The sequence below is a fragment of the Myotis daubentonii genome, chromosome 11 (assembly GCF_963259705.1).
Source record: "Myotis daubentonii chromosome 11, mMyoDau2.1, whole genome shotgun sequence".
Taxonomy (NCBI): domain Eukaryota; kingdom Metazoa; phylum Chordata; class Mammalia; order Chiroptera; family Vespertilionidae; genus Myotis; species Myotis daubentonii.
Window position 1 is genome coordinate 72,853,913 of NC_081850.1, and position 13,996 is coordinate 72,867,908.

Below are 13,996 nucleotides of genomic sequence, written 5' to 3' on the forward strand. Positions count from 1 at the left end.
AACAGGAAAGTCCACGAGAGCAACCTGACCTGTGGCCGGGGGGGGGGGGGGACAAGTAGGCGTGAACCAGGGACAGGCCTCATGGGGATGTCACTGTGGCAAAAGGCTGAGTTCAGGCGGGTCCTTCTTGGCTAAGAGTCATTCAAAGTTTCTTGAAGACTGTCCACTATTGATTGATACTTGGCAGCTTTCAATAATGATGGCATAGATGAACACTAATGAAATACAAACAATAATCTCGCTACTGCGAGAGAAAAGGAAATTCACAAATCTGTCCTTTAATGAGGAAAACGCCCACCAAAGCATTCACAATGGTTGTTAATGAGGAACACCCACGAAAATTAATAATGATTGTATCTGGTAGGCGGGATTAGCGGAGGTTTTGTTTTTGGGGGGTTTTCAGTGTTTTCCAAGTTTCATAGGGAACAAGCAGTACTTTTATAATCAGAAAAAAAAAATAGTATAAAGGTATTGGCAAGAACTTCTATTCTACCGCATCGTTCTCTGTCCTAACACTAGAGTTGCTTTTTAATTTTTCTACTCTCTCTCCTAGCATATCCCCAACTCAGACTCCTTCTGATTGGTTTACTATTAATCAGGAAACAACATGGGTATTTAGACTGGAGCATAGCCCTGGTGGTTGACGTCAGTGTCTGAAAGACCCACACAGATCTAGCATGTTCGGTGGAAGGCACAATAGCAGAGCCAAGATGGCATGAGCTCCTAGATGGGCAGTGAACTCCCTCGAGATGGGCCTCCCTGGAACCTGGCCTAAGGGGGCCTGAGCGAGGTTGGTGGCTATAGCCAGGGGTGCACCACAGAACCCCCTGAAGTGCCTGCCCACATCATATGCCCCAGAGTCTGCTCCCGGAGACCCAGACCCAGCCGTCTCAGGCGGGGTCCAGGCATGTGAGTCTGGAGAAAGCACCTGCCCATGCCTGCCCCAGTCAAGGACCCGTGGTCTAGAAGCCTCTAGAAATGCGTATTGTTTGCATTCTCCGGAAAGGGTGGCAGCTCACCACCTAACAGTCCTAAGCAAAGTAAAACTGGCTTCTTGAGGGTAACCCAGCCAAGTGAGGGGGGGAGATGCAGAATGCGGGGGTCTGGTCCTCAGACCGGCGAGCCTGCCCTGCAAATTCTGCACCTGGCCGGGTCCCTCCAGCTACTCTTACCCGGCTATGCCCCCTGCTCTCACTCCCTGCCCCCATTTCCTGCAGCCTGGACTCCACCTGTCCTCCCCTCTCCCTTGTCTGCCCCCCCCCCATCATATGAGGCCATATCGATAATCCACCCAAAGAGGACAGGGTGATTACCCCAGCAAAGCGACCCTTCCACATTCCCCTCCCCAGCCCACCACCAAAAACAAATCCTCCTCCCTCCTGGCAAGTGGCCAAGGCAGCACTAACGGGGAGAGGCAGCTGCAGGGGCCATCACAAGCGCAGATGCTGATCTGAGCTGCCATTCCACAGAAGCCTTGTCGAGACTTTGCCAAAGTCCTCATCACCAATTTAATTCTGTTTGTCAACACATGCAAGAGCAGGCCAGCTGGCACCTAGGTGCCCACACGTTTCTCCCACACTGGGCATGGCTGTAACTTTCTAAGTCTCCGGGCAGAGCGCTCCAGCTGTAATGAAGGCTGCCTCTCCCTGCTCTTCGGTAAGTTCAGTTTTCATTCCCCGGTGCTTGGAGAATGCGAAATGGTTAATAGCCTCCTATGAGCATTGCTTCCTGCTAAGGGGCCTCCAATGATGTCATGATAATTCAGGCAGAGTAAATGGTCACAACTCATGTCCATCAGCAGGACCCTCCCTCTGAGTGTTCTTCAACTGGGCACTTCTGAAACCTGCTTTTGAAAAATCTTTGAAGGAAGAAAGACTTCTTTGGCACGTCACCCGAGTGCACAGCAATAGACCAGTCAGCTTGTAAAATTGGGAACGAATATGCACCCTGGACTGCCTGAAGTTTTGCTTAGGCACAAAGTCCCAGGAGCCAAGCCTTGGTGACTTCTGGATGCCAAACCCTGAGCTCAGGGTTTGGTGCACTCAGTGAAGGCTTGACAAGTGGATGAATCCATTATGCCCATGGTTGGTAGGCACTGGGCAGGGAGCCACAGCATTAGTATGGCAAACATGCAGGAATTTAAATAGCAGTTCAGGACAGCAACACAGGGATGTCACTAGGCAGGGCGAGATGGACAGATGAACAGTGCAGGCAACAAATGATGAAAGCTCAGGAGGCAAGAGGTGGTTTAGGGCTAAGGTGCTCGAAGAGGGAAGCCAGAGAGAGGGAGAGGGAGAACATTTCAGGCAGAGGGAACGTTCAACACGAAGGCTCAGAGGTAAGGCTTCACGAGCACTCATGGGGAAGAGTACTTGGCTCCGTTTACTTTTGAGCCTAAAGTAGGAAACGTCTGCAAGGCAAAAGGCATTGCTATTTTGAGGGAATGCACTTTAATTCTGTCTCAGGGACCTTGAACTATTTCTGTGGCAGGGTTACTCCATCTAATCTCAATTTATTTTTAAGTTGATGGGTTAAATCGAACGCATCTTCCCATTCATTCTCTCTTTCCTTCGGCTCAGTCCCCATCTCTGGTCACAAGCTCCCTAACATGACAGCACTGTACTCGGCACTGAGGTCCTGTTTATGAAAGGAGATTCAAGGAGAGAGCACATGCAGAGTACCCATGACCATGTGACACGGAGCAAGCAGGCTCTCCATAAATGTCGGTGCTACTAACATAAACGATTACGTCCTTCAGGCTTATGTGCGTGCTGCCGCTGCTGTTTTTAACTTGGTGCATAACATTACAAATCTAAGCTTGTCCTCTGGCCCCGAGTTCTGAAAATGCTATGACCAGAGCTTCCATTTGGCTTTTACCATATCATCCAACAAAACTTTTAAACAGCTCAGTTCCACAGTCCGTGATATTAAGGAATTACTGTCAGTTTTTAAACGTGATAATGGCATTGTGGGTTTCTTTTTTTTTTTTTAAGCCGTCTTTTATAAAGATATAGAGATGAGATGAGATGAGATGATTTCTGGGGTTTGCTTTAAAATAATCCACTGGAAGAGGGGAAAGTGGGTGGGGCCACAGATGAAACAAGACTAGCCATGTATTGACGATTGACGAAGCTGGGCTAAGCCTATGAGGGTTTATGCTATGATATTTTCTACCCTTTCATATGTTTGAAATTGTCTATAGCTTCTTAAAAACTCACAGAACCTGAAAGCTGAAAGTCACCTTAGAGGTCGGTGCATTTCACAGACGAGGAAACTGAGGCCCGATGCAGGGAAAGGACTTACCACGGCCTCACAGCAAGTCTGAGCGAGGCCAAAATCTAGTGTTCTGGGCCAGTTCTCCTCCGCTCCCACTGTGGGCACCATGAAGAGTGGAAATCAGCCAGCCCCCCCCCCCTCCCAGAACGTCTTTGCAGATCATCGTGTTTCCCTAATACAAGTTTATAGTCCTCACTGGAAAGACCGTGAGAATTAATGCAATTGGTGCTTCCCTTTTAGCTCCTATCATTTGCAAAATGTAACTGCCACACATTCAGCTGGATGGCATATAAAACAACGTTATAAAACATGTATTTCCTATGGAAAGTACATGTGTTCCTCCGGGGCCTGAGGATCACAGGTACTGACACAGAAAAAGTATGGTTTTGGAGTCATTCATCACCTGTGTGAGACTGTCAAGTGTCCTATAATGTGGTTGCCAATACATGAGTTTGGAGCCAGACTGCCTGGATTTGCATGTTATTTTCATCACATCCTAGCTGTGTTATCGTAGGCAAGTTACTTAACCTCTCTGGGCTCTGTTTCCTCACCTGTGAAGGAGCAACCGTAATATCTACCTTATATGGTGTTATGAGGATTAAATTAGATAATGCATGGAATACGCTTAGATTAATGCCCGCGAGGAGTGGACCTTAGGTGCTTAATAAACATGAGCTGTGATATGTCCTGAGCCTGCAGAAGACTCACTTTCCTCTTCTCTGAAAAGAGGGACACTAATAATCCCTACCTCTCAGGGTTGCTATGAGGATTAAATGAGATAATGTATGTAAAGTGCTCGGCACAGAGAAGAGTTCAATCAATGTTTGTTTCCTTCCTCCTGTAATTGTCTCTCATGTTGATAAGTTGAAGGTCCGTCCTTCAGAGAAGCACAATTTGATTTGAGAGCGTGGAGCAGGGCAGGAGTTTCCTGCCATCGCTCTGTCTGCCTCCTCCCACTCAGAAGCCTCCTGGGTCAGATGATGGATCAATACTGCGCCTCCTACCGGCCAAGCCCTGAGCCCTGAGCCCTGAGCCCGGAGCCCTGAGCCCTGAGCCCGGAGCCCTGAGCCCTGAGCCCTGAGCCCTGAGCCCTGAGCCCGGAGCCCTGAGCCCTGAGCCCTGAGCCCGGAGCCCTGAGCCCTGAGCCCTGAGCCCTGAGCCCGGAGCCCTGAGCCCTGAGCCCGGAGCCCTGAGCCCGGAGCCCTGAGCCCTGAGCCCTGAGCCCTGAGCCCTGAGCCGTGGCTTGGTGCTGGCAGCTTTGTTCAGCAGGGCCCTCTGTTCCGAAACACAGGCCTGTCTGAGCCCGCTCGGTCCCTCCTGAGCTTTGGGTTGGGACTGTGACCACAAGTTCAACGGTGTTTTGTTAATAAGGAATCTCACTTTCCCAAAATAGGCAACAAGTGGAGACACTCAGGGCCCCTGTCATGCTGTCATGCTGACTCACTCTCCGGCCTCACCTTCTTTTCCAAAAACTGTGAGCTGCGTTGCTGACGCCTCCAGCAGCCCTCGGGCTCGCCCTGTTCTTCCAGGAGGGTGGCTCACGGTGGGGGGAGCGACAGCTCCCAGTGGGGGGTCTGCCTCCAGCACCTGCTCCACTCCTTGCCACCACCCAGTGGGCTTGCCACATGTTTCTCTGACCCCCTCCTCTGTCGCTTCCGGGCTGCCCCTTCAAGACAGGGTTCTGACCCTTGGTCCTGGGCACTCCCTTTCTTCCTGGGCATCTGACCTGCTCAGAATTTCACCCACCATCTCGGTGGTCATGGCTTTCACCTGCGCGCATGGGCACAGACCTCCCTCTCCCCTGAGCCTCAGGAGAGCAAAGGCAGCTCTCCTCGCAGCCCTCCCCTGGCTGCTGTCCACGCACCGCCAGCTCACCATACCCAGAGCTGGCTCCCTTCCCCTCCAGGACGCTCCGGCTCAGTCGGGGACACCACCCAACACCCAGGAGTCATCCTTGACTTCTTCCACCTGCTCTCACGCGCAAATCACCAGTAAGTACTATCAGTTTATCTCCTAACTACGTCCTGGGTCTCTTTCCCGCCCCTCTACCCCTAAATCATCTCTCTCACCAATCACCACAAGAATCTCCTGGTTCCTCCTCAGCCTTCCTGAGATCTGCCGGAATGATAGCTCTAGAACGCACATCTGTCATCCCCTTGCTCAACACCCTTCGGTCCATCCCCATTGCCAGATTACCAAACACCAAGCTGGCTGCATGAGGTTCTCCCTGAGAGCTTTGTAAATGCAGATTCCTAGGCCCCACCCATGAAGATTCGGATATGACACCTGGGAATCTGTGTTCCTCACAAGCATCCCAGGTGATTCTGATACATATTCAGGATTGAGAACCACTGGCCCTTGGGAGATTCATCAGATTGGGCTTTCTACTACTTCTTCACCTTATTTCTAGCCGGTCCCTACTTTGAACTTGACCTTCCAGCAAGACCAATGAGTTTGTAGATCCACCCACGGTCCTGCCCTGCCCCCTCCCCTCTACACTCCACTGGTTCTTTCTTCTGTCCTTTTACTTGAGCATCCAGGAAGCAATATAGTGTTGAGAGTGAGGACTCTGGCACTAACTGCCTGGGTTCCCATCCCGGCTCTCCTGTTCAATGGCTGTATGACCTTGGGCAAGTTACTTCCTTCTTAGCTTCAGTCTCCTCTTCTGAACACTTAAGATAAAACATGTACTCCGTTTAGAGTCGTTTTATGAATTAAATGAGGTAATACACTATTGACACCTGTCTTGTGGTCAACACCCAGTAAATGGTGGCTCCTATCTTCAAGGTGACGTCCTCTTCCTCACCCACACGCCCAAGTCTCTATCAGTGATCCTCCGGGGAGCAGGATGGTCTCTGATCAACCCCATGTGTCCCCAGAACCTATGACGATGTTGCCACATTGGTACCCAGGAAATGGCAGTTCAATGAAGGAGGCCTACAGCACCACGAGCTCCATTCCATGATTTAAAAAAATAGGTGCTCTATTAAAAGACAAATCCTTCCTTATGAAGGTTGAATAAGGCTCAACTTTAGAAAGCATACTAGCTATAAAATTTAGGGTACTAAAAAGGATTCAACCTGAAAATATGTTCTGGGCCTCAGAAGGTGAGTTGAGCTAGTTTTCATTCACCTAGACCCTTTTTTGGTCACCATTTGGTTCTATGATTGTTTGACAAATGTTACTGGCCACAGGGTCTCCCAGATTTCTTAGGCTGCACCAGGTGAATGAGCCCCTGCCACTCCCGGTCGGCCATGACCATCAGTCAAGTGCTCTCACCCCCTTTCCTCCACAGCGATCCTCACCCTCCTGTACCCAGAACTCCTCCCCTGCTCTATACTAAACACTATTACTAATGACTGGCCTCAAGCGTCCTGCAAGATCAGCCTGTTTGGAGTCTCCTGCACAAAATTTCCGCATCTCCTAAACTGGCCTCCGCATGGCAGCCTGAGTCCACCACGCATATTCCTGCCTCCTTGCCTTTGCTCATGCTGTGCCCCTGCCTGGAATACCCTTTCCAACCTTCTCTCCTTGTCCTATTCTTGATCTCTGCCCAAGTTCAAAATCCCCCTTTCTGCATGAAGGCTTCCTTGACCACCTCAGCCTACAATGAACTCTTCCTCTGCCCACATTGACTGTCCTATTACTCATTCCATTCTTTTATTCATTGAACCAATAGTCACTAAGCTTCTATATGCCAGGCACGTGGTACAGTGAGTGCGTAAAAGAGAAATGGGCCCATTTTTCATGGAGCTTCTACTCCTGTGGGACCGAGCCTGTGCATGCTGTCACTGTAATTTGTCTCCTGGTGTCCCTTACTGAAAGGAGGTGTCTTGAGAGCAGAATGTAGGCAGGTTGGCATCCCTGGAGGCCAACACAGTGTCTTGCTGATACCAAGGGCACAGCAAATGCTCTCTGATAACACGATCCTTGGCGTCACCTGGAGTGACGGGGACTTGGTGGTCCATTTAGCTTTGCTACTGCTATTCACTCATCCACTAATTGAGCCCCTGTTGCATGCTGGCCGCCTGGCTGCCACCCACAGGCCCAGAGCAGGCTCTCTCCTCCAGCTCGGCAGTTCCCCTCACCTGGAGTCACCTGCTCTGTTCCACACCGCGACCAGGAGGCGCTTCTGTTCGTCTTCCTCCCGGACAGGACTGCAAAGCAAAGCAGAAGGCCAGCGTGTTTGCAGAGTGGAGCTCCAGACCAGACCCCATGGAGTCCAACACAATTGCAAAATTTGGAAATAACTTACACCTCCAACATGAGGAGCTGTTTGAAAAACTCAAGCACAGATAGTGTGGGAAGTGAGTATTGACATACATAAAAGTGTTTGCATTATGTTATTAAGGACAGAAGAGAGGTTCCCACAGAATATTATAGAACAATTCAATTTTTATAAACACACACACACACACACACACACACAGACACACGCCCCCTCCCCACAAATTCAAACATCTGAAAAGAAATAAATCAAGACCTATCAGTGAGTAGTAGGGCTGGAAGGATTTTTCTCTTTTCTCCTTCTTGTTTATCTATAATTGCTGCTTTTCTATAATAAGCAAAATTACCTTGTGACATTTGAAAAACACAAAAAATATTATTAATTTGCACTAACAGAAAAATCCAAAATGTCTATTATCTTCCCATTGGCTGCCGAGTTCAGGCATCGAGGAAAGAAATGATAGCGACAACACTCAGTGTTACTGTCTCATCTACACCTCAGCTTTCTCAGGTTGGCACTATGATTGGCCCCATTTTACAAATAAGGAAGCCAGGGCTCAGAGAGGTTAGCACGTTTTTAAAGGAGGGGGGTAGGCAAAACACCCCTCAGCTCGGAAAATTCCTCCTGCTAAAGGAGAAAGCTTGGCTCGAGGCACAGTGGGAAGTCGCCTTCCCTCAGGGGCTGCCAGTCTCAGGCTGGGCATTTGAATTATGAGAACCAGCCGCGTGAGACCTTATCACTGAGGACCTCACGGCCGGGCCAGGTGCCAGGGATGCAAGGACACAGGGAATGAGAAAACAAAGACATCCTTTAGAAGTCACTGTTTTTCTGCGGAGATCTAGTTCTAGATTTGGCAGACAGGGCTGTTTCCAGATAAGCACTCCTTCCCGCTCCCGTCGAGGGCCCGGCGGCCCCAGGTTCTTACAAGAAGAAGTGCTCGTGGAAGACGGGGTCTCTGCAGTCCGGAACGGTCTGTGTCTTCTGGCAGCACAGCCCCTGCTCTTCGGGGATCAAAGAAATCTTGAGTTGGAGAAAAGGAAGCGTTAGGTGATTACGTGTGGCCAGACGGTTGCCTAAGCCCAGAGGCTGGCTCTGCACATCTGCAATCGAAGGCTTCCCAGTGTCCTTCTCACCAGCCTCTGCAGAGGACGCGGTAGCGTCCTCAGTCAGATGCTGGGGAAGAATGAGGAGCCCCAGGCCAGGGGTGGACTCAGACACCTCTGATTCCAGGGCCCCGGAGTGGCAGCCAGGGGCCCAGCCAGAGATGGGGGACAACTTGACCACCTCTGCTCTTCCTCCAAGCAGAGGTTGCCCCCAAAGCACAGGCTTCCTCTCGTCTAAGTTCCCAGCAGCGGCTGAGTTCTCCCTTCACAAGAGGCTCCAGGTTACCCTGCCAAGGCCCCCAATCCATGCTCTCGCCCTAATGCAATCACCCCCTGCCTCAGGCTCCCACCCTGCTCCTGACCGAGTCCTTGCCCACAGGGGCCTCTGACCAGCGTGGCATCGAGGCTGCCACCTGCTGGGAGGCATCGAGCCTTTGGCTCTGGCCAGTAGTTCCCCCACCCCATGGGGCCTCTGTCTCGTTGCAAGAGCCCCACTCGGACGGACCTACCAGCCCTCAGAGGCACTCCCTCCACTCCACCACCCAGATCTGGCCCTCCTGCCTCCGGTTCCGGGGAGGGGAGGGGTGAAGATACCACTTTTCATGAGAGGGCTTGAGATCATCTGGATTTCTGCCATCCACATGCTCACTGCGCTCACCTGTGCGGGTGACCAAGATCACCCTGAAGACTCTCACTTTTGCAGGACGCCCTAGGGACCAAGCCAGGCTAAGGGAAGAGGTCTATCCTAGCTCAGGGCTTCACCCCTGAGCAAAACAAATGCCTGCTGACCAAATGAGGCGGCAGTCGCTGTTACCTCAAATGGCCCCTGGCCCTCAGATGTGCTGGGACCTTGGGACTCAGTCCACTAAGCATGGCCCCTCACCACCCCCAGCCCCATCCACACCCGCCCGGCCTCCATTTACCTTCACGTAGGGATCACAGATGCCAGGCGCTTTGCTCATCAGACCTTTGCCTTCCATGACTAAACAGAGAATTAAAATGTCGGAGTGGGTGAGTGGGAAAGATTACTACCAGGCCCTTAATGCATAGAACCACCATTGGATATTAACCCCTCTCTGGCCTAGTCCACTCCCACCACCTCGCACCCTCAGGGAGCACCCGCAGCGAGGCAGTATAGGGTGCATTCAATCCCCTGATTCTGACAGCTGGAAGGGAACAAAATTTATTGAGTCCAACCCTCATTGAAAGGGGAAGATGAGGCTGTGAGGGGGGCCCACGGATAGCAAGAAATGTGTTCAAAATCACAGAGCAGTGGGGTGACAGATCCATGTTTCTTAATTCCTAGGCCAGTGGTTCCTGCCACCACACAAGACTGTGTCCTGGGAACGGAGGGGCTACGCTGGAGAGTACACTCACCGTGATCTGTGCTGTGGCTGACGAACAGTATAGCACAACAGGCAAAAGTCTGGGTCCAGAGGGAGACAGGCCTGGGGATGACCCCCGCCCGGCCACTTACTAGCCATGTCCGCCCAAGTAGCTTCACCTCGATAAGAATGCATTCGCCATTTTTAAAATGGGTTTGTGATAATACTACTCACTTGACAGGGTAGATGTGCTGACTAAATGAAATAATGTGTCAAAAGTGGTTAATAGAATACCTGGCAAATATGGAACCGCTCACACAATGTTTGTTGAAGAAAAGAATAATAAATAGAGGCGAGGGATAGTGGAGGTGGGGTTTGGGTCTGGGTAGGAGAGCAAGCATGGCCCATTGGCCTGAGGTCTGCAGAAATCTGACAGCAGGCCCGATAGAAGCTGAGTCTCTTCTATTTTCTCCTGTGTTCGGTTTTGATTGAGGCCTGGGGTTTGGCTCAGATGGAGCTCCCATAGTCTGAGGGCTGAGGCCTGGGAAACCAAAGGAGAGAGGGGAGCAGGCTGGACGGGATGAAAGCCTGAGGCTGGGGTGAAGCCAAAGCAAACTGTGCAGGACAAATGAAGCGGCGGAGGCCAACACGCATTCTGCAGAAACTGTTTGCACAGCTGGGGTCAGGCTCTGGCGGGCAAAGGCCCCCCCTCTGCTGGTCCTTGGGAACTTCACCTTGGGCCCCCCAAGGCCAAGACCCCAGGATCCCAGGCGCCTGCTGGTCTGTGCTTCCTGGTATCCTAGTTACTGTTCCTGCATGCATCCTTCCCCTCCAGGGTGTGGTCCCTGAGGGAGGATGCAGGCTTGATGAGCTCTGGGTCACTCTGGCTCTCAGGGGAGGAAATCCCATACTGGAGGAGAAGAAACACCCCGGACAGACCAAGGTGACACAGTGTAGTCAGGGCTGTGATGAGGACACAGAGGAGGAAGCCACAAACAGCCCAGGAGGTGATTCCTCCCCGCGTCTTAATGATGGCGAAGGCAGGCATAGGTCTTGCCAAATTAGAGGAAGGGAGAGTTATTTTTCTTTCTTTTTTTTTAAATTTATTTTTTTGTTAAGTTTATTGGGGTGACATTGGTTAATATAGGTTTCAGGGATGCAATTCTATAGAGAGTTATTTTTCTAAAGGAGTTCAAAAAAGAAGGCAGGCTATTCCAGACACAAGGAACAGAGGGTGCAAAGGCACAGAGCATTAGAAAGCATGGTGCCTTCAAGGGAATTTCACGTCACTGCACAGAAAAGGGGGTGGAGGGTGGCTTTAGCAGCAGGAGCCAGGGAAGCCGGAGAGAGAGGCAGGGCCTGCTGGGCCAAACAGCAGAGTCCAAGTAAAGGGGGTCATTACAGAAGCTTGATTACTATTTGTGTGCTGGATGGAAGGATGAACAAAGAGATAAATGGGCAGGTGACGTGTAAAATCCTCTGGGTGGTGCATAAGACCTTCATCAGCTGGCCCTGACTCGCTCCCTCCTCTCCCCGATCCTGTTCCATGCCCCAGACCCATTAGACAGTCCTTCCAATGCATCGTATTCTCGCTGATCTCTTTGCACTTGCTGCTGCCCCTGCATCAAATGCCGGGCCTGCCTGCTCCCTTCTGCCTGGCTTAGTCCTGTTCTTCCCTCAGGATAAAGTGTGGGCATCACCCCCATTGTCAAGTCTTCCCTGCCATCCCATTAGCACCGCCTACCCAGGAATAGGTGCTTCCCTTTGGTGTCCCACCCCTAGCACAGAGCCAGCGCTCAATGATTGTTTTTGGAATTCGTGGCTTTCTGATTTAGCAAACACTAAAATACAGCTTACATACGGGGCACTGTCCCAAGCGCTTTACTCATATTAACTCCTTCCATCCCCACAACAGCCAACAAGAGAGGTACAGTGGGGCCTTGTCTTACGAGTGTCCCGACTAACGAGTTTTTTGAGATACCAGCTGTCTCTCAGCCGATTTTTTACATTGAGTTGACAGAGTAATTTGAGTTAACGAGCTCCTTAACGAGCTCGGTCTCAGAACGAATTAAACTCGTAAGTCAAGGCCCCACTGTACTATTATTGCTGCCATTTGACACATGAGAAAACTGAGCTTGCTTAAGGTCATTCCGCAGAGAGGGAGGCTGGGGAAGCCCTGCTCCACTGGGGCCCAGGGTGACGTGGAGGTGCCCAGGAGCAGCTCCAGCCGGCCAGTGTGTGGACTCCATCACATCCGGGGCAGGACCAGGAAAGGGTCTCTAGAACGAGTCCCGAGTGAATACCCACTTTTTTTCAATGGACGCACGGAAGGACGCTATACAAAGATGAGAAAAGATGCCTTGGCCCGTAGGAACACCTCCTCCAGGCACACCCCTTCCCCGGTGGACCGGGCATGTAACCATACTCACTGTGGAGCAGCAGAACCCGGTCCTGGGCATCGATGGACAGCTTCAGCTGACCTAAGGGCATAACAACAGAAACAACTTCACCTTGTCTCCTTACTGGGTGAAACGTGGAGTAACAGCGACGGGAACGGTCTTTTGTTCGTGTGAAGGGATTCAAACATCCACAGTCTCTGGGTTGTAAGGGCGCTCAGAAGCCCCCTCGTACTGCCCCTTCGCCACATCGGGAGTCCCTCCTGCAAGGCCTCCAGCAGTGCTTCTCCGGCCTGGACTCCACCCCGCTCTAGGGATAGGGAGCTCATTCCTTTACAAGGTCGCCCAAAACCAACATCGGGTCATCCTCACAGACACCCAGAGGCCCTCCAGCATGGGCAGAGGAGAGAGAGGACCACACTCTTCTTCCTCAATGACTTGTTGAAAAAACTTCTCTCAGTGCTTTAATAAACCCTCCTTGGAACCTCAAGAAGCTGCTGGACTCAATCCACCCATTGTGGAGGCAAAGAGGGCAGGTAGGACCTCCCAGCCTGCAGCAACCCTACACATCGAACGGATGGCCCTGGCATCTGCTCCATCCATGACAGGCCTGCCTAGTAGGCATCTGCTTCTGCTTGATCACTTCCAGCGACGAGGAGCTCACTTCCTGAAGCGGGAGCCCTTTCGATTTTGAGATAGCTCTGATTGTTCAATGCCCCCTCTTTATTGAGCCAAAAGTGGCTTCTCGGTAACTTTCCTTGACCGGACCTCATTCTGCAGCATGGGATTGCTCCTCCAGACCAGTCTAAAGTCCTTCCACCGTTCCTCATGGAACGTGAGACATCCCTCATCATTCCACTGCTTATCCCTGAACATGCCCGCAGGGAACTGGGATGGTGACTGGGCCTGTGCTTCAAGGCTGTTTGGAGGAAGGCCAGGCAGGGTCTGGAGAAAGGACGGACGCTCCGTGTCTCATGACTCTGCAGTAATCCACCAGCCGCTGTGACCTGGCCACCACTTGCCCCTCACTCTTCAGGGTGTTCAAGCTACAAGCCCAGCAATCCCAGCTCCAGCTACTCGGGTTCCTATCTCCACCCATCAGCAATCCCTGCTGCTCTCCTGCCCAGGACACTGATCGCAGGGGCCCAAGAGGCCTGTCCTAGTGCCAGCGCCGTGACTGATCTCCTCTTTCAGAGCCACAGTGTCCGCGGCAGTGAGGCGGAGCTAATTAATTATAGGGGTTATCGCACTCGCTGAGCTGTGTGGGGATCGGATAACACTGGAGGGTGAGGCGGTCCTCGGATGAAAGGCGCCAGGAGAACCCAGGGTATTATTAGCTCAAGGGCTGAGCCATTACCACTTTGGGACTCCAGAACGCTGAGAAACCTCCTACTGTGCGCGCTCCAGTGTGGGGTGGGACAGGGAGGTTGGAAACAGACAAACAAGGCCAAGCAGTCACTGATTGGATCTCATCCCCCCCCCCAAGACATCTATGTTTAGCACAAAACATTTTTTCTGAAACTATCACCAGTGCAAAGCCAGCTCTGGCCCAAACATGTTTGGCTTTCCAAAGGCATGAGAACCACTGTGCTGATCATTCCTGTCACCTACCCCCAGCCCTTCCCAGAAATCAGCATCGAGACATCTCCCGACACAAGTGGTCACTAA

The 13,996-nt window shown here is 51.6% G+C and overlaps 1 protein-coding gene across 4 annotated transcripts in view; it reads right to left on the reverse strand.

Moving 5' to 3' along the window:
- Positions 1–13,996, reverse strand: part of RGS3 (regulator of G protein signaling 3) — a 114,757-nt gene that overhangs the window by 93,164 nt on the left and 7,597 nt on the right. For all 4 annotated transcript variants that reach the window (XM_059657909.1, XM_059657911.1, XM_059657910.1 and 1 more), the window contains exons 2-5: positions 12,362–12,412; positions 9,531–9,589; positions 8,430–8,524; positions 7,365–7,433 (exon numbers count right to left, since the gene is read on the reverse strand). In XM_059657909.1, coding sequence (XP_059513892.1) covers positions 7,365–7,433; positions 8,430–8,524; positions 9,531–9,589; positions 12,362–12,412 — 274 coding nt within the window. The remainder of the gene's footprint in view (positions 1–7,364; positions 7,434–8,429; positions 8,525–9,530; positions 9,590–12,361; positions 12,413–13,996) is intronic.